The sequence below is a fragment of the Podarcis pityusensis genome, assembly GCF_964106645.2.
Source record: "Podarcis pityusensis genome assembly, chromosome: 14".
NCBI classification, from domain to species: Eukaryota; Metazoa; Chordata; class Lepidosauria; order Squamata; family Lacertidae; genus Podarcis; species Podarcis pityusensis.
This window is the reverse complement of record NC_138039.1, coordinates 8,436,114-8,455,695: the sequence shown is the minus strand read 5'-3', so window position 1 is coordinate 8,455,695 and position 19,582 is coordinate 8,436,114. Positions and strand designations below refer to the sequence as shown.

The 19,582-nt window shown below is 47.3% G+C and overlaps 1 protein-coding gene across 3 annotated transcripts in view; it reads left to right on the top strand.

Moving 5' to 3' along the window:
* Positions 1-19,582, top strand: part of GRIN2A (glutamate ionotropic receptor NMDA type subunit 2A) — a 210,553-nt gene that overhangs the window by 128,885 nt on the left and 62,086 nt on the right. For all 3 annotated transcript variants that reach the window (XR_013979424.1, XM_080980936.1, XM_080980935.1), the window contains exons 5-8: positions 12,788-12,902; positions 17,536-17,741; positions 19,014-19,182; positions 19,330-19,483. Coding sequence is in view for 2 of the 3 variants with exons in the window: in XM_080980936.1 (XP_080837062.1) it covers positions 12,788-12,902; positions 17,536-17,741; positions 19,014-19,182; positions 19,330-19,483 (644 nt within the window). In the remaining variant the exon portion in view is untranslated. The remainder of the gene's footprint in view (positions 1-12,787; positions 12,903-17,535; positions 17,742-19,013; positions 19,183-19,329; positions 19,484-19,582) is intronic.

The window sequence follows — 19,582 nt, the reverse complement described above, 5'->3', positions numbered from 1 at the left end:
GGTAAAGAAAGGTAAAGAGACCCCTGACCATTAGGTCCAGTCATGGCCGACTCTGGGGTTGTGGCGCTCATCTCGCTTTATTGGCCAAGGGAGCCGGTGTACAGCTTCCAGGTCATGTGGCCAGCATGACTAAGCCACTTCTGGTGAACCAGAGCAGCGCACGGAAATGCCGTTTACCTTCCCGCCGGAGCGGTACCTATTTATCTACTTGCACTTTTTGGTGTGCTTTCGAACTGCTAGGTTGGCAGGAGCAGGGACCGAACAATGGGAGCTCGTCCCGTCGCGGGGATTTGAACCGCTGACCTTCTGATCGGCAAGCCCTAGGCTCTGTGGTTTAACCCACAGCGCCACCCGTGTCCCTGTCCCTGGCCTACACAGTGGGAATTCCTGGTTGCAGATGGCAGACAAGCCAAAATTTACCTGGAGATGCCAAGAATTGTGTCTGGGGCCTTCTCTATAACAGGAAATGCTCTGCCACTGAGCTATGCCCCTAATTGCAGAGGTTGAAGCTGGGATCTGCTGCAATCAGGGCAGGTCATTTTAGGATGTGAAACTTAATTTTTGCAAATTTATTCATTGAGGGGTCTTATTTTGGGGTGTGTGGAATTCAAATCTGCTATTATTTTTGTGACTAGACAGCATTTAGCTTGGTAAGTCTTAGACCCTCCTAGCGTCCCTATTTTCCAAGGACAGTCCCGGATTTACAGAAGCCGTCCCAGTTTCTGATCTGATTCCAGAATCTCTCTATTTCCATCAGATAAATGTTGGAGGGCATGGTAGGATGTCCCTGTTTTCTTTGGAGAAATGTTGCAGGCTATGGAGTTATGCGACCCCTGAGCTAAATAACTGTACAACCTTTAGAAGACATCTGAAGTACTGAAAAGTACTGAAAAGGCCCTGGCCCTAGTTGAGACCAATCTAACCACCTTGCTGCTTGGGACCTCCAAAGTGTTGTCATTTGTGGACCTTAAGGTCCTCCGTGGGGCATACCAGGAGATGCGGTCCCGTAGGTACGAGGGTCCTAGTTGCTGAGATCATGAGCGAAATAGTGCTATTGTGCTTACATCCTCCTTGCTGGTTTCTTGGAAGCATCCAGCTGGCGATTGTGAGAACAGAATTCTGGATTAGATGGGAAGATGGAATGGTTGGTGGATTAAGAGAAGGACCAAGGCTCACCTGTAGAGCATTTGCTATGCATGCAGAAGGTCCCAGTTTGAATTCCCAGCATCTCTAGGTAGGACTGGGAAAGACATTTAACTGAAATCCTGGCAGGCCACTGCCAGTATGTGCAGGCAATATTGAGCCAGATGACCCAGTAGTCTGACCCACTAAAGCGTCTTTCAATGTTCCTTTGGTTTTGATTTGATCTGGGAAAGCAATTCTTTCATTAAAATAAATAAATGCATAATCAGTTACAGAGTTCTTCCTGGTGCCACTGAGGCTGCTACTCATACAGCTGTGAAATAAAGTTACGGGGATATAGACCTTTGGTTAACTAGATGTTATATTCAAACTTTTTGCAGTTCTCGCCGTTTTATTGTCCTGTTACATCTGATTATGGTCTTCCAGTCCATTTTATCTTTAAATCTATTGACAGAAAGAGGAACACACTGACTGCTTTGAGATTTCAGCCCATGCCCATAGCATATTTAGAGGTGAGATTTGCTAGAATGCCTGCAAATTGTCATTGATGCATTTGTGGGCAGAGAGGGGTTGGAATATATTGTTCCCTACGCATTGTAGTGTTGCCTGTATCATTCCTCTAGGAGTAGGGATTTTTTCCCTCCGCCTTTAAGAGGTTCTTGAGACAGTTTCTTTCTTTCTTTTCACAGTAGGGAGGGAATCTGTTACTTCTTGGTTGATAGAGATAAATATATCCCAGGTAAGCTTTCTGTGCTTGCCTTAGCAGCACACAGATCAAGCAAAACTGTTTCACGCAGAATGGGGTGCAACACTCTGGAAATCCTCTGTGCTAAAATGCATCTTTCTGCTTGACCATGGGGAAAACCCTAGGGGGAACAGCTGGAACAGATCTATGGATGAGCCATAGGCACCAACTCCTAGGGGCTAAGGCAGTTTGGGGCCCCCAATGCTTTTTCTTTCTTTCTTTTTCAAAATTTTGTTCATTTGGTTTTTCATAATGTTAATACATAACATATATAACCATTATATGGTTTTGAATTATGGTGCTGGAGGAGACTCTTGAGAGTCCCATGGACTGCAAGAAGATCAAACCTATGCATTTTGAAGGAAATCAGCCCTGACTGCTCACTGGAAGAACAGATCCTGAAGCTGAGGCTCCAAGACTTTGGCCACCTCATGAGAAGAGAAGACTCCCTGGAAAAGACCCTGATGTTGGGAAAGATGGAGCGCACAAGGAGAAGGGGACGACAGAGGACGAGATGGTTGGACAGTGTTCTCGAAGCTACCAGCATGAGTTTGACCAAACTGCGGGAGGCAGTGGAAGACAGGAGTGCCTGGCCTGCTCTGGTCCATGGGGTCACGAAGAGTCGGACATGGCTAAACGACTAAACAACAACAACAACCATTAAAAAATAAAAGACATAAAAAATAAAACAAGGTTCCTCATACCTTTGAACCTCTCTCCCTCCCTCCCTATCTCCCTGGGTTCCAATTCAATCTTTCATTTCTGCATCTTTTACTGTAATCTATCAAATAAGTATCCATAGTTTCCTAAGTTTGTGTTACTTTACAAGTGTCATTGTATTCCTGCTAATGATTTCATCTGTTTACGGTGGTCTCTCAAATATGTTATAAAGTTATTCCATTCTTTCACAAATATTTGGTCTTCCTGATTTCTGATCTTTCCCGTCATTCTTTCCATTTTGGCATAATCCATCAACTTGGTCTGTGATTCTTCTCTGTTTGGTACTTTATCTTCTTTCCATCCATGGGCTAAGAGCATCTGTGCTGCTGTCATAGCATACACAAACCATCTTTTCTTTTGGTAGTTATGCACCTATGATTCCTAACAAAAACGCTTCTGGGTTTTTTTAAACAAAAGTTATCTTAAACTCCCCCCCCCAATTCATTATATATCATTTCCCAATGCTTTTTAAAAACCTTTATTGCATTTTTTAAAAGAAATAACAAAAAAATACATCAATTGAACATTGCATCCAGATACCCCAAAACAAGAAGAAAAAATACAAAGAAAAAGAAAGATGTAAAAATATAAAGAGAAAATAAAGAGAAAAGAGAGGGAGGGAAACGCAAAAAAGAATTTGTCAGGTACAGTGGTACCTCAGGTTAAGTACTTAATTTGTTCCGGAGGTCCGTACTTAACCTGAAACTGTTCTTAACCTGAAGCACCACTTTAGCTAATGGGGCCTCCTGCTGCCACTGTGCCGCTGGAGCACGATTTCTGTTCTCATCCTGAAGCAAAGTTCTTAACCCGAGGTACTATTTCTGGGTTAGCGGAGTCTGTAACCTGAAGCGTATGTAACCTGAAGTTTATGTAACCCGAGGTACCACTGTACACAAAATTGTTCAAAGGATACAAACACTAGTTTAAATATTCTATACACCAGGTTCTCAGAAAGGAATGCATTTTCATCCCCTCTTTTCTTTCTTTCTTTATGGTCACTTTCTTTCTGCTCTGGAAAACTAGTTTAAATCCCTGCTATATTAGTTTGACTTCCCTCTATCTCTTTGCGGCTTCAACACTTCTCTTAAGTAACAAGTATTCTGTATTCATTTATTTACAATCCATTTCCCCCATTATATCTACAACAGATATAATGTATAATGACATCATTCCCCAATGCTTTTTCTTAGTGGGACAGGTCCTCCCAATGTTCAGAGGGTGGAGGAGGGGGAACGTGGAGCCGGGCATGAAATGGCTTTGGTACCTGGTCGCTCCTCCTCCTCTTCCTGCCACATGGGGGAGGGATGGGGAAGCAGCCCCCAGTCAGTGGTCCAACAGGAGGAGGAAGAGGATGCCAATACTGGAGCAAAGTCGGTGTGGCTTAGTAGCCAAAAACTCCTTCTGCTGCTGCCGCCACTGGCTGGGGTGTGTGTGTTTCCCTGGTCTTTCCTTTCCACCAGCCCCTGGGGCTATGTTGCCACCCCCCTCTGGCTCCTTGCAGCATCACGGGCATAATGTCAGGACGTTGCATTGGGTGCCCACAATCTTTTTCAGAAGTTGGCGCTTCTAGGATGAGCCGTCTGATTCCTGGCTCAGTTGGTGTGAACTCTGCTGTTATAAGAAAAAAACCCTGCTCCTTTTCCCTTATGGCATAGCCAAGGGCCCATATGGAGTCCATAAGTGGGTTCCCTACTGGTAGGAGAAAATAACAGAGGCCAACCAGAGTATATTGAGAAGCAAAGCAGCTAGTAAGCCTGATCTTTGTTAACTGTTGCAACAGGGCCCCCACTCACCACACGCAAGAGGGAGGGGAGAACCCAGAACAATGGTGCACAAGCCCTTATATAGACTTTTGAAATTGCCCACACCGTAGCCCAAGACAACCTGCCAAAAACATCATACATACATCACAGAAGGAGGCGGTCTACAGCAGAGGAGGCAGTCTACAGCTGAAATCCTGCCTGCCAGGATACCTGATAATGGTCACTGATTTCATTACCTGGGCAATCTGGCCATTCTTTTGTGATGGTTAATACTTTAGTTCAGGCACAGGCAAACTCAACCCTCCAGATGTTTGGGATTACAATTCCCATCATCCCTGACCACTGGTCCTGTTAGCTAGGGATGATGGAAGTCATAGTCCCAAAACATCTGGAGGGCCAACTATGCCTGCTTTAGTTCCTGAATCCAGGTCACAGGCTCACTCTATTCATACACAAATGCAGCCTTAAGACAGGATTTGCAAGCAAAAAGACAGTGGGAAGGCTTTCCCCATTTGCCTCCCTTACTGCAGAGGAATATTTGAGGTCATTGGGAGAGTCAAAATGGCTTCAGGATTGCTCTCCCATACTATTTCCGACACAGGGTTCACATATTTAGATATATGTGCATTTATGAATATTTGTTCTGTATTTGAGACCTTAGAATTTTTATAACACTGCTGAAGATGCTGAAGATGTGTGCCTGTGCTAAATCCCAAACCATTCGTCTCAGCCATGTGACCTGGAAACCTGGCACAGACCACTATTTTAAAGGCTTGTTTTTTCCCTCCCCTGCCAGGCTTAGGCAGAGTGGAAATAGCAGAACAAGGTCTAGATCCATTTTAACTTTACACCAGCCTGGTTTATGTCAGCTTCTCGTACACAGGATTGCTCCTAAAGTCTGCATTTTTTTGTGATAACTAATAGCTCTTTCACTGACTGACTGATGGCATTGTGGTTCAGAAGTTTTGTTCTAAAGTGCCTCTGCCAATGACTAATTTTTTAAAAAAAATATTGTGATCTCTCGTGGGCTGGTTGAAGCTCTCCGGGAAGAGAGAAACAATGTGCGTTTCTGAGGTATGCTGAGAAAGCAGCTGGAATGGGAAATGTGTGTGGAGGCCAGGGAAAGAACTGTGTGTGAAAGGATGTGCTATTTGCCATCTTTTGGATCAGCCAGAAAACCCACCAAACTGAACCTGGTGAAGCAAGGAACAGTGTGTGTTGAGTATAGCTGAATGCCAGATGTTGGAGGCTGCAGGAGGGGAAAGCAGACTCTCCAAGTGTCCCTATTTTCCAGGGACAGCCTCGGATTTACAGAAGCAGTCCCAGTTTCTGATTTGATCCCAGAATATCCCACTTTTCCTTAGGACATCCTGATTTTCATCAGAGAAATGTTGAAGGATATAGTGTTATGTGACTCCTGAGCCAAGGACTATACTCAACTATACAACCTTTGAAAGGCAACTGAAGGCAGCCCTGTATAGGGAATTCTTAAATGTTTAATGTTTTATTATGTTTTCATATATGTTGGAAGCCTCCCAGAGTGACTGGGACAAGCCAGTCAGGTGGCTGGAGTATAAATAATAGAATTATTATGATGGAATAGGACATCCCTATTTTCATCAGATAAATGTTGGAAGGTATGGGAGGGTGCTCTCGTGTTTGTGTCCTGTTTGTGGGTTTCCAACAGATTCATAGGATCATAGAATTGTAGAGTTGGAAGGGACCCTGGGGTGTGTGTGTGTGTGGCTTCTGTGAGATGTAAAGATAAAAGGTAAAGGACAGTTAAGTCCAGCCAAAGGCGACTATGCGGTTGCGGCACTCATCTTGCTTTCAGGCTGAGGGAGCCGGCGTTTGCCCACAGACAGCTTTTCGGGTCATGTGGCCAGCATGACTAAACTGCTTCTGGAGCAATGGGACACGATGACAGAAACCAGAGTGCACGGAAATGCCGTTTACCTTCCCGCTGCAGCGGTACCTATTTATCTACTTCCACTGGCGTGCTTTCTAACTGCTAGGTTGGCAGGAGCTGGGACAGAGCAACGGGAGCTCACCCTGTCACGAGGATTCAAACCGCCGACCTTCTGATCAGCAAGCCCAAGAGGCTCAGTGGTTTAGACCACAGCGCCACCTGCTCCCCTGCTGCTGTGAGAACAGGATGCTGGACTAGATGGGCCAGTGGTCTGATCCAGCAGAGCTCTTCTTATGATGGGTAGTGCTGAATGAGAAGGTTGAGGAAGCTCCATCCAGCTGGGTGCCTACACATAAAAGCCTAGGACAATGTCAGCAGGTTCCAGGAACCCTCTTCATTGTGAGATTTTGTGGGGTGATGTGTGAGTTTTGTTGGGCACCTGGGTGAGAGATGAGATGAAGAGCCAAGAGGCTGAGAGGGGATGTACACCTGCTTGCAGACTTCCCATAGAGGAATTTGGTGGACCACTGTGAGAACAGGATGCTGGACTAGATGGGATCCTCTCTTGTTCTCATAATCATAATCCAGAAGGCCTGGTGGCTGAGGGGGGGGGGGGGAGCTGTTTGGTTTAAATGTTCAGAAACAGCATTCTCGAAATCTCCCACCAGTGTCGAAGACTTAGAACCAACACTACATTATTTGATAACATCTGTAAAGATTTATCCTGGGTACAGTGTGCTGTTTCTGCCGATCAAAACCCAGCAAATCCATTTTCCCAGTTGCTACAGAGCTAGGCAAAACATGATTGGAACAATCTATTACTAGCATAAAACCAAACACGGACTTAATAGCTTTCCAGGCTTGAGAAATTGCTCTCCTGCTCTTTGGTAATGGGCCAGGTTCTTTTGTTTTTGCTGGCCTCATTCATACGTGCAAGTTGATGCTCCTGAGAACCAACGACTTATGCATATGCCTGAGTCAGCCCATAATGACATAGGGATGTGCATTATTTTAATGTTGCTGCATTTTGCCTGTTAACAGCTCCCAGCACCATTAATAAATGACACTTCCCAGGATTCCATTTTTGTGGAGGTGGGGGGAGCCATGATCACTTAAAGTGGCATGATACTGCTTCAAATGTATAATGCAGATGGGGCCTTGCTTTCTTCTAAGCTAGCCCTGCAAGCAGACTGTCCGATGGGGGATTTGGTTGATATTTCAGCTCAGCCTGTGCTTGAACACATTTGAGATTTGCTGCGTAGTTGAACCAAAGCTTTGTTCGCAGGAGGAACGGCTGAATCTCTGGAATCAACAAAGAAGCAGCTTTTCTGTATCATATACCTTGCAGCATATTTCAAGAAAGGCTCTGGAAAGTGTTATGAATGAGATTTCAAGAAATAATGAAAAGAAAGATTGCCAATAATAATAATAATAATAATAATAATAATAATAATTTATTTATACCCCGCCCTCCCCAGCCAAGGCCGGGCTCAGAGCGGCTTACAAGCAATAATAAAAACAAGATGAATGATTACAACTTAAAAACAAAAATAAAATACAACATTAAAATAATGGAACATTAAAATATTAAAATGTAGCCTCATCGCAGGAGGAGAAGGAAAAGAAAAAAGAAAGAGAGGGAGAGAGGGAATCAAATTGGCTCCAAGCCAAAGGCCAGGCGGAACAACTCTGTCTTACAGGCCCTGCGGAAAGAAATCAGATCCTGCAGGGCCCTGGTCTCGTGAGGCAGAGCGTTCCACCAGCCAGAGTTGAAAAGGCCCTGGCTCTGGTTGAAGCCAGTCTAACTACCTTAGGGCCCGGGACCACAAGGGTGTTGCTATTTATGGACCTTGAGGCTCTCTGTGGGGCATACCGGGAGAGGCGGTCCCGTAGGTACGAGGGTCCTAGGCTGTGAAGGGCTTTAAAGGTCAAAAGCAGCACCTTAAATCTGACCCTGTACTCCACCGGGAGCCAGTGCAGCTTGAAAAGCACTGGGTGAATATGCTCCCATGGCAGAGACCCCGTGAGGAGCCTCGCTGCAGCATTCTGTACCCGCTGGAGTTTCTGGGACAGCTTCAAGGGCAGCCCCGCGTAGAGCGAATTACAGTAGTCAAGCCTGGAGATGACCGTCGCATGGATCACTGTGGCCAGGTTGGGGAGGAAAGGTAAGGGACCAACTGCTTGATGCGGCGAAGGTGGAAAAATGTCGCCTTGGCTGTTGCTGTAACTTGCTCCTCCATGGAAAGGGAGGCGTCAAGGATTACACCCAAACTCTTAACGGAAGGCAATGGCACTAATTGGGCCCCCGCAAGAGAAGGGAGTTGGTCCCTCATCCCCATGCCATCCCGACCTAGCCATAGGACCTCTGTCTTCAAAGGATTTAGTTTCAATCGGCTCCCACGAAACCATCCAGCCACAGCTTCCAAGCATCTGGTCAGTGTGTTCGGGGCCGAGTCAGTGTGGCCATCCATCAGCAGATAGAGCTGAGTGTCATCAGCATATTGGTGACAGCCCAGCCCAAAGCTCCGGATAATCTGGGCAAGGGGGCGCATAAAGATGTTAAAAAGCATCGGGGAGAGAATTGCGCCCTGCGGCACTCCACACACCAAGGAGTGGCGCGACGACATTTCCCTCCCTAGTGCCACCCTCTGTCCCCGACCAGAGATAAAAGAGCACAACCAGTTATGGGCTATGCCCTGTATCCCCACGTCTGCGAGGCGGTGGTCCAGAAGATCATGATCGACCATGTCAAAGGCTGCTGACAAATCTAAAAGGATCAGCAGTCCTGACCCACCTCGATCCAGTTGTCTACGGAGATCATCTGTTAGGGCAACCAGAGCCGTCTCCGTCCCAAAACCAGGACGGAAACCGGACCGAAATGGATCTAATGCCAATGTTTCCTCCAGAAACCTACCAAGCTGTTCAGCAACAGCTCTCTCACTTACCTTACCCAGGTATGGAAGATTTGAAACTGGGCGGTAATTGGATAGGTCTAAGGGATCTAATGAAGTTTTCTTTAAGAGTGGACACACCACTGCTTCCTTCAGTTCCCCTGGGAATGTCCCTGTGTCAAGGGACAAATTGATAATTTCAGCCAGGGGGGTCCGCGCAACATCTGGACACTCCCTAATCAGCCAAGACGGGCACGGATCAAGGAGGCAGGTGGTGGGCCTACCCACTTGGAGGAATCTATCCACATCAGTAGGGAGTATCCGATCGAAATGGTCCAACACTGGACCTGAAGTCAGTCGAGGGGCCTCCTGTTCAGTCACTGTATCTAAATTGGCAGGGAGGTCACGGCGGAGCAACAGGACTTTCTCCGCAAAAAAGCTCGCGAATGCCTCACAGCTGTGGGTCGAATTTGTGCTTAAATTTGGTTGTCCTCCTAAGGACGTTATTGACCTAATTATTCTAAAAAGTTGTGCCGGGCGAGAGCTAGCGGATGCAATGGAAGCTGCAAAGTAAGATTTCTTAGCAGCTTTCATAGCCATCTCATAGGCTTTCATAAGCGTCCTATAAGATGTTCTTGAGGCTCTGTCACGAGTCCGTCGCCATACTCGCTCTAGCCGTCTGAGATCCCGCTTCATTTTCCGGAGCTCCTCAGTAAACCAAGGGGCCCGGTTTCGACGGGGTCGCAGAGGGCGCTTAGGCGTGATCTCATCAATAGCTGCCAAGAGCCGGTTATTCCAGTCCTCAACAAGGTCATCTAATGAGTCGCCAGGAGGAGCAGGGTTCCGCAAGGCTTGTCGGAATCTATCAGGATCCATCAGTTTTCGCAGACGAGCCCAAATAGGTTCGCCACCCGAGCCGGGGAGGAGCGGGAAGTCAATCTTGGCTTTCAGAACGTAGTGATCAGACCATGGCACTTCCACAGCGGGGAGCATGATCACATCTATGCCAGCCCCAAAGATCAGTTCCAGCGTGTGGCCTGCTTGATGAGTGGGGCCCAAAACAAACTGGGAGAGCCCTAGTGTTGCCATGGAAGTCAGTAGGTCCAGAGCCTGTGAGGAGGGAGCGGCATCGGCATGGACGTTGAAGTCTCCCAAAACCAGTAGGTTTGGGAACTCCAAGGCCCAGCCCGCCACCACCTCCAGCAGGTCTGACAGGGTGGCTGCAGGTGTGCTGGGTGGTCCGTACACCAGCCAGACAGCAAAGCTCTCCTTGGTGCCCCACACGAGACCAACACATTCAATGCCGGAGATCGCCGGTGATGGCAGAGCTCTGAAAGAGCAATCCTCCCGGAATAACAACGCTACTCCTCCCCCCCGACCCACAGTCTGCGATTGATGGAGGACAGAGAAACCTGGGGGTGTTATCTCATGTAGGGAGACTACTTCGCCTTCCCGTACCCAGGTCTCCGTCACGCAAGCCAGGTCAATCCCCTGCGAGACAAAAAAGATATTAGAATAAACTAAAATTAACAGCCCCTTTTTCTCGCTGGTTCAGATCTGTGATCCATGAAACTAATTCCATGAGCCCTAGAAGGGGACTGGGAAGAATTGCAGGGACAGCTGGTGTTCATTGCAACTGGACTTGTGTGGAAGGCTGGGAGGCCAACAGTAGGTGGCAGCAGAGCCGATCGCAGGCAGAGCTAACTTAGTTCTAGTTTTGGCGCCATCTTCCTGCCTTCTTGAGTTCTGCAAGGGCAACATTGAGACCCTGGAGGATGAAGCTGTCAGGCAGTGCTGCCTCCTGGAGGCTGTAAGGGAGAAGGCAAGCAGGTGGGGTCTGGCTGAGTGAAGTTGGTGGGGCTGTGCCTCATTGGCTAATGGGTCAGCCTCTCACTGTTTCCGTATTATCAGAGAAATGTTGGAGGGTATGCATTAGCCACCTGTACAACTTTCATAATTGCTCCTCCACCCGCTTTTGCCTTTGTCCGTTCCCACCACTGACATTTGACTCCCCCAAGAACATCACATGCAAAGACCTCCTGGAGCAGCCAAAAGGTTTCCTAGTCTTGTTGTCAGGAGACCTATGTGGAGCTGTAGTTAAAGGCAGTTTGGAAACAGCAACTGGTCCAAAATGCACACACTGGAGCGTTCAATGGAGCCACACAACTGGATTGAGCCATGTGGAGCTTTAGGCATCTTCATTCGTTGTGTATCTGTTTGCAAGTGTGATACAAGTCCCAGTGCTATTGGCCTGAACAATCAAGGATGAGGATGTATTATGAATCACCATCTCCCCTATGAACCAGCCCTGGGCTCTACAGTCACGTTCAGAAGCCTGTCTCTGCATCCCATCACCAGTAGAGATATATTGTTTGGGTACCAGACGCAGAGACTTTTTGGTGGTGGGACAAAATTGTGGAAGAATCCATCTAGCGTGCCCTCTCTCTTTCTCATTTTCTCTCTCTGCTTGGCATTTGAAACTTCCTTGTTCAATGTTTAGTGGCCCGAAGCCTTCTGAAATTGCCTCTACTCTGCTGTTGTTACAGTTATAGGTGTTGAATTGTGTTCTTTCACATTTTGCTTCAAAATCTTTGAATGAGCGATGCCTTTGACATTTGTAAGCTGTGCTGGGGTTTATGGAAAAGCCAGCTCAAGATCTAAACAGGTAATAAAGTCTCATCAGATCCCACTGGGTAAACAAGCGCAACCGCAGCATAAGCTAACGGATGCTTGGCTCAAATGAATAAAGCCCGTCTTTTTACTGTCACAACCATTTCTCCCTTTCTGTATCGCGGTATCACACTCCCAGTGGCACTTAGCTGCAAAATCACAGATGCAGGTTTTTATCAGAATCATTATTGTGTGCTTTAGGTGCGTTATTATCTGCAACAGGCTTCGTTTACTATCACGACCCCTTTTCAAAAGCACAGGCATCTCTCTCTTCGGGGCAGAACGCAGATTGAAATCCTGGATGTGCGCCGCATGGACTGTTAAATTAATCGCGCATCGTCTTGCACATCTGCTCACTGCTGTACTTTTCCTTGCAGGTCCAGCGATAAATGATATTTTCAATCTGGCCACAATTTGGCCACTCCTTTTCTGAAGGTCCCACAGATATTGTGAAGGGGCTTGGGGGGATGATCTTCTTAAATGTGCTCTCTGAGACACTCCCCTGCCCTGGCCAATGCAGGGACTTTGCAGCAGCCCAGCAGAAGCAGTGGATGCTCTCCAGACCATTCATACTGGCTCATCTCTCATAGTCTAACTTATTATGTGGAGGGATAAGAAATGGCCTGCGTTTTGCAGAATTGGGCACATCTGCATAATAGCTTGGCTGCCACTTCAAAGTAACAGCCTCTTGGTCCCTTTAGCCCTGCAGGCTTTGGCTGCAAAACCACACTTACAGAGGAATTAAGCACCGCCGATCTTAATGGGACTAATTCCCCAGCGCGTACATGGCGGATTTGGTTTCAGCCCCCCAAAAAGAGGGGTTTTAGAGCAAAGAGAGGATTTATGGTGCATGTTTTGTCGGAGCTAATCCAATGACTGAATTAGCTTGCTCATTAACCGTTGGACAGCTCATTAATTTCCCTTTGAACGTTTCCTTTCTCTCTAGGTTTATGATGAATGTGACCTGGGAAGGCAGGGATTTATCCTTCACCGAAGATGGCTACCAGGCGCACCCCAGACTGGTGGTCATTGTGCTAAATCAAACCCGGTCGTGGGAGAAGGTAAGGCCTTGGGGCTCACGAAAGAGAAGCAGAAACAATTCCACGGTTCCATTTCTTAAAATAGCTTTTGAATTTCATGCACGGAGCACAGAGCATGCACTATTTGCTTTGTGCCTTGCCTTCTGCATATTGGCGTCTTTCCCTGCCCTTGGTATTATCCAATGCATAGGAATGTAACACAAGCTCTGATGGATCATGCCAGTGGCCCACCTGACAGTGGAGGTAGAACATAAGCTTCATGGCTCGCATAGTCATAAAACTACAGAAAGAAGGTATTTCTTGGTGCAACCAGCTATGTGGCTAGGGAGGGGACCCTAGCTCAGTGGCAGAGCAGAAACCACCCACCTCCAGTTAAATGGACCATGTAGCAGGAAAAGACCCCTGGCTGACACCTCGGAGGTACAAAGCTGAGCCTACCATTAGGCAGATGCTAAGAGGGAGGCACAGGAAGCGGGTGGCACTGTGGGTTAAACCACAGAGCCTAGGACTTGCCGATCAGAAGGTCAGCAGTTCAAATGCCCATGACGTGGTGAGCTCCCATTGCTCGGTCCCTGCTCCTGCCCACCTAGCAGTTCGAAAGCACGTCAAAGTGCAAGTAGATAAATAGGTACTGCTCCGGCGGGAAGGTAAACGGTGTTTCCGTGTGCTGCTCTGGTTCGCCAGAAGCGGCTTAGTCATGCTGGCCACATGACCCGGAAGCTGTATGCCGGCTCCCTCGGCCAATAAAGCGAGATGAGCGCTGCAACCCCAGAGTTGGTCACAACTGGACCTAATGGTCAGGGGTCCTTTACCTTTAAGAGGGAGGTACAGAGGAGACAGAAGACATCTGAAGGGAGCCCTGTGTTGGAAGGTTTTTAATGTTTGATGTTTTATTATGTTTCAATATATGCTGTAAGCTGCCCAGAGTGGTTGGGGAAACCCAGCCAGATGGGTGGGGTATAATAATAATAATAATAATAATAATAATAATAATAATAATAATTGGGTTTGCAGTGGAGAATTGTCCTTTTGGGTCAATGGAGCACCACAGTGATCAGCCAGCACTCACCTCATTGCCAGTTTAATGGGTGGCACTGTCTGGCAGATACGGCTGGAGACAGCAGAAGAACAATTGCAAATGTTACCTTTGTAATGTCAGCTGTGTTCTGCACACATTCGCATGCTATCCAGACAAGCAAGAGGCATTCTCAGAGTTACAACATACACTCCATGCAAACCGCAGAATGTGACGACACCCTACATTTCTATGCATATAGGAAGACATGTAAGATGTAGCTGGTCCCTTCGTCTTCCTCTCTCTCCAAAAAAGAGAAGAAAGGTAGCCCTGGGATTTGATTTGAGGATGGTTCCAAATGACACGGAAAGGCTTGGATTTTAACTCAATTTAGCTCTCAATTAATTCACTGTTGCAGCGCGGCAGTCCCATCTGTAAAAAGCTGGCGTCCTTATTAATCTCATCTGTAACTAAACGTGGAGAGAGAGAGAGAGAGAGAGAGAGATGAAGCAGAGTGTTGCTGGTCACATTCAATCATTTCTATATACCATTTACTGTATAATTCTTTGCCCGGGTCACATGCTCCCAGAAACCTTTTACCGCACTGCTCAAGGGCCATTTTAACTTTGAGAGAATGGCGCGATTCTCCATATGGGTAGCAATTAAAGCCGGCGTGCATTAATTCATGGTAATCATGATTCTTGGTGCATAATAGCAGTTATGTTTAAGAATGCTGGAGAGAGAGAAAGGAAAGAAACGGATGATCATCAAGGGCACACGGTTGCTTACGATGCCCATTAGACGAGCGCGGGGAAATGTGCAGCGAGTTGAACAAAGACTGAGCAAAAATAACAAGGGGGAGCAAAGGACCTGGACGGATTTGTTGGGCCGGCCCTAACAATAGGCATCAGGGGGCTGTGGCCGATATCCCCTGCAGTCAGCTTGGCAGCTAGAAAAGGTGAAGCAAGTGGCAAATGGATTGAGAGCTCGAAGAAGCAACTTCCTTGAAAGGAAAGCCAGAACTGGGAGGAGCTTTCAGTTGTTGTTGGACTACATATCCCACCATCCCTTGATCACTAGCCATGCTGAGTGAGGCTGATGGGAGCTGGAGTTCAAGAACGTCTGGAGAGCATTGTGTTGTCTACCCTGGGGCTAAACGTTTGGGTATGTCTTAGTTTGGGCATGGGGTGGTGGTAGACACAAGATAAAGGTAAAGGTAAAGGGACCCCTGACCATTAGGTCCAGTCGCGGACGACTCTGGGGTTGCAGCGCTCATCTCTCTTTATTGGCTGAGGGAGCCGGCGTACAGCTTCCAGGTCATGGGGCCAGCATGACTAAGCCACTTCTGGCGAACCAGAGCAGCTCATGGAAATGCCGTTTACCTTCCCACTGGAGCGGTACCTATTTATCTACTTGCACTTTTTGGTGCTAGGTTGGCAGGAGCAGGGACCGAGCAATGGGAGCTCACCCCGTCACGGGGATTTGAACCGCCAACCTTCTGATCAGCAAGTCCTAGGCTCTGTGGTTTAACCCACAGTGCTACCCGTGCCCCTAGACACAAGATAGGGGTTTATAAAAATTAGGCATGGTGGAGAAGTGGTCTGAGACCATTTCTTTGTAAGGTTAGATCTCCAGTGAGAATGCGTAAGAGAATGGGCAAAATAACATCTTCCCCTCAAGGCACTACAGTTCCCAGAGTTCCCTGGGGAAAGGGATTGATTGTTAAACTGTTCTGGGAATTAAAGCTCCTTGGGGGGGATAGGGGGTCTCCTACCAACTCTCAGCACGCCTAACAAACTTCAGCTCCCAGAATTCTTTGGGGGAAGCCACAACTTGTTTAAAGTAGTATCATTGTGCTTTAAGCGTATTGTGTGAATCGCTACCATCTATGGCAGTGTAGAATTGGTTACCTGTGTTGGCTATTGTCCTTGGATAGTCTTCCATGAACTGTGTTGGCGCTAACTGAGAGAATCAGCAGCTAGTCCAGGGTCACCCAGTGAGCTTTGTGGTTAAGTAAGGGATTTGAACCCTTGTCTCCCAGGTCCTAGTCCAACACTCTAACTACTACACTACCACTGGCTCCCTCCCCACCCCCAATATAGCAGAGTGCCTCCTTTAAGATCACTCATTTGGGTCCCTGAAACCAACTGTCTGATCAGGTTTTCCCTCGTACACCGCCACTAGCCTGCCTCATCCCCAGCCCATTGTGTTAACCTGATTAACAATATACTGTTGTCTTCCTCAAAACTGTTCTGCTTCTGGTAATTGTTCCTTCCATTTCAAAATAGCAGGGAAAATGGACACCCCCTCGCCAAAGCATCCATCATCTTTCTCAGCCAAGACTTTAAATGCTCTTTTGAGAATTAGCGCCCACGCTCCCAGAGTGGAAGGATCTATGAATATCTTTTATTGTGCAATAAAGGACAATATTCATTCCCAAGGACTGATTAGCAGCTTTGCATTGTGTGGCATCCTTGAGGAGTCTCATTCCTTTTTAGTTTTATATTCAGCCTCTCTCTGTTCCTTCATATGACCGGCCAGCAAAAACATGCTTTAATAGGTTGCCTTTTCTCTCTTTTCTGCAATTAATTCTGGTGATTCAGTGGGGATTTAGTGGGGCAGCCTGGGCAAAGAGGGGACAGGGAGCCTTTGACAGTCCTCTGTATCTCATCAGGAGTATACACGAGACCTTCCGTTACAGAGTATTTAGCCCAGTATTGTCTGCTTTGACCGCTGGAACATCTCCAGGGTCTCAGGATATTTCTCATCCCCCTGCTAGCGAATTCTTTTAAAACTGGGATTCTGGGACTAGAATCTTTGTCCTTCTGCATTCAAAGCAGCTGACCTACCACCCAGCTTCAGGTGCTCCTGAAGAAGATATGAGGCAGCTGCACAGTAGGGACAAGGGCCATAACTCTGGGGTAAAGGTAAAGGTCCAGTCGTGGCCGACTCTGGGGTTGTGGTGCTCATCTCGCTTTATTGGCCGAGGGAGCCGGCATACAGCTTCTGGGTCATGTGGCCAGCATGACTAAGCTACTTCTGGCAAACCAGAGCAGCTCATGGAAATGCCGTTTACCTTCCCGCCGGAGCGGTACCTATTTATCTACTTGCACTTTGACGTGCTTCCAAACTGCTAGGTTGGCAGAGCAGGGACCGAGCAATGGGAGCTCACCCCGTCACGGGGATTCAAACCGCCGACCTTCTGATCAGCAAGTCCTAGGCTCTGTGGTTTAGACCACAGTGCCACCCGCGTCCCAGCTCAGGGGTAGAACATCTGTTTTGCATGCAGAAGGTCCTAGGTTTGATCTCCAGCATCTCCAGGTAAGGCTGGCTAAATTTCAAGAATCACATTACCATTATATGTTATTTTACCCCATTTATTCCAGTGCAAGGGAAACACAATGAAAATGTGGGCAGCGAGAGGTAACTGATTACGTGTTGTTTGCAGACCGAAAGTAACAGTGGGTATGCATTGAACTTCAATGAAAGCTGCTTATAAAAAAATAAATCTGCAGACCGTTGAGGAAACAGGGCAAGCTGCCCTCAAGGATGGGGGAAAACGATACAAGCTGAAATGGGCAGCTTCGCTCATGCTGTGATCAACCGCCTCTGAGCTGTGTTCACGTCTCCCCATTGCAGGTGGGGAAATGGGAGAACAAAACACTTCTGCATAAGCATTCGGTGTGGCCCAGGTTCAATTCCTTCAATGACAGCGAGCCGGACAACAACCACCTGAGCATCGTCACCCTGGAGGAAGCCCCTTTTGTCATCGTGGAGGACATGGACCCTTTGACGGAGACCTGCGTGAAGAACACGGTGCCCTGCCGGAAGTTTGTCATCATTAAGTAAGTCTGTGATTTCCCGACCCCCATCCTCAAAGGGCTTTCTGCAGGGAAGTCTTTCCCCCCTGAACAGGTGTTGAAAAGCCAAAGGGTGAAGGCTTTAAGTGTGAAGGCCAGTGGGTTGGATCTTAGCTTTCTGCTCTCCAATTCCACAGCCAAGCTGCATCTGGCCTCTATTGGCTGCTGAATCCAAGCCCCGTCCCCCCTCAAAATCCAACTGTTATCAGAGGTGGCACCATGTATGTGGAATATGCTTCCCAGAAAGCTGTGGATGACACTGAACACTGAGCATTTCAGGAGAGGCCACAACAGATGGGTTGCAGCAATGCTGTTGTTGCCATGTTGGATTCTGGCTTAGGCTGACCAGACAAAAGGAACATTCCACATGTGTCTGGACTAAGGTGCGTTCTTTTGATGGAGGTGCTTGCCATCCATTTCCATGAGTGTTGCAACGTGGCTGGAAAAAGCCATGAGACAGTTTAGAACAAGGTGCGTGTTTCTGGCCAACCACATGCCCCACCTTCCTATATCTGTGCCTCTGTTGAGAGAGCTCTGTATGGAGCAAGAACACTTTGTTCACTTCCTAGTTTATTTTGAGGGCTTTCTAGATTTCTCCCATATTGCAAAAAGCGCTGCTTTTTAACAGCTTCTCAGCCATTCAGTGCAACAGCCACTGCTTTTCATTTCGTAGTAACACTAAGGCATACTACTCTGTGAATTGCCATTTTGGGATTCATAATGTGCATTATTAAGTTTAAATCAAATGGGTTCCATGTGGTGAGTTGTGAGTCAGAGGTAGGTCTTGGATCTGGGCCACTGTTTTAGGAAACTCGGGAAGATATCTGTTTATAACACTCATATAATAATGTCATATATTGATACATATAGGGTGGTATTCAGTTAGGTTTTGCTCAGAATAATTAACGGACATGACTAGTTATTAGGTCATTTGATGATCATGACGGAAAATGTAAGAAGAGCTGTGCTGGATCAAATTGCAGGTGTTTCTAGCTCAGCACCCTCTTACACACCCAGGTGATGACTTCCTGAATGCTCAAAGCAGCACATGCAGCCAGCAGGCATTTCCTGTTATTTCCCTGTGCAATTGATATTGAGATACACTGCCCCTGAACGTGGAGGTTTTGTACAGACATCCTGACTAGAAATACTCATGCACAGACCTGCCCTCCTAACCCAAGTATTTGCCTACCCCCTTTAAAAGCCAAGAGGTCCCTTTGGGTTTCTTAGTTAGCTTTTGTTTGCTTGCCTCATCAGCAACATCACCAAGGAAGGAAAGAACGTGAAGAAATGTTGCAAGGGCTTCTGCATCGACATCCTGAAGAAGCTCTCCAAAGCCATCAAGTTCACCTACGACCTCTACCTGGTGACCAACGGCAAGCACGGGAAGAAGATCAACAACGAGTGGAACGGAATGATTGGGGAAGTAAGTTATGTTAGGTAAAAGAGCTCTTAAGTCAAAAGTTGGCCACACACAAATGTTCTGATTTTGCCTGAGACGGGACAGACCTCCCTTGGTGGACTGACCTTGTCTGTCTTCTCTCTTTCTCTCTTTCTTCTCTTTGGGCATCAGGTGGTCAAAAAGCAAGCCGTGATGGCTGTGGGATCCCTCACCATCAACGGCGAGCGTTCGGAGGTGGTTGATTTTTCTGTGCCCTTTGTAGAAACGGGAATAAGTGTCATGGTGTCACGGAGTAACGGCACGGTGTCTCCATCTGCTTTTTTAGGTAAGCCCCCTCCCGTTTTCCTGTTTCTACAGACTGATTCAGCTTTATCTGCCCCCTTCCCGTATACTTTGACAGCTTTCATTCTCCCCTCCCCTCACC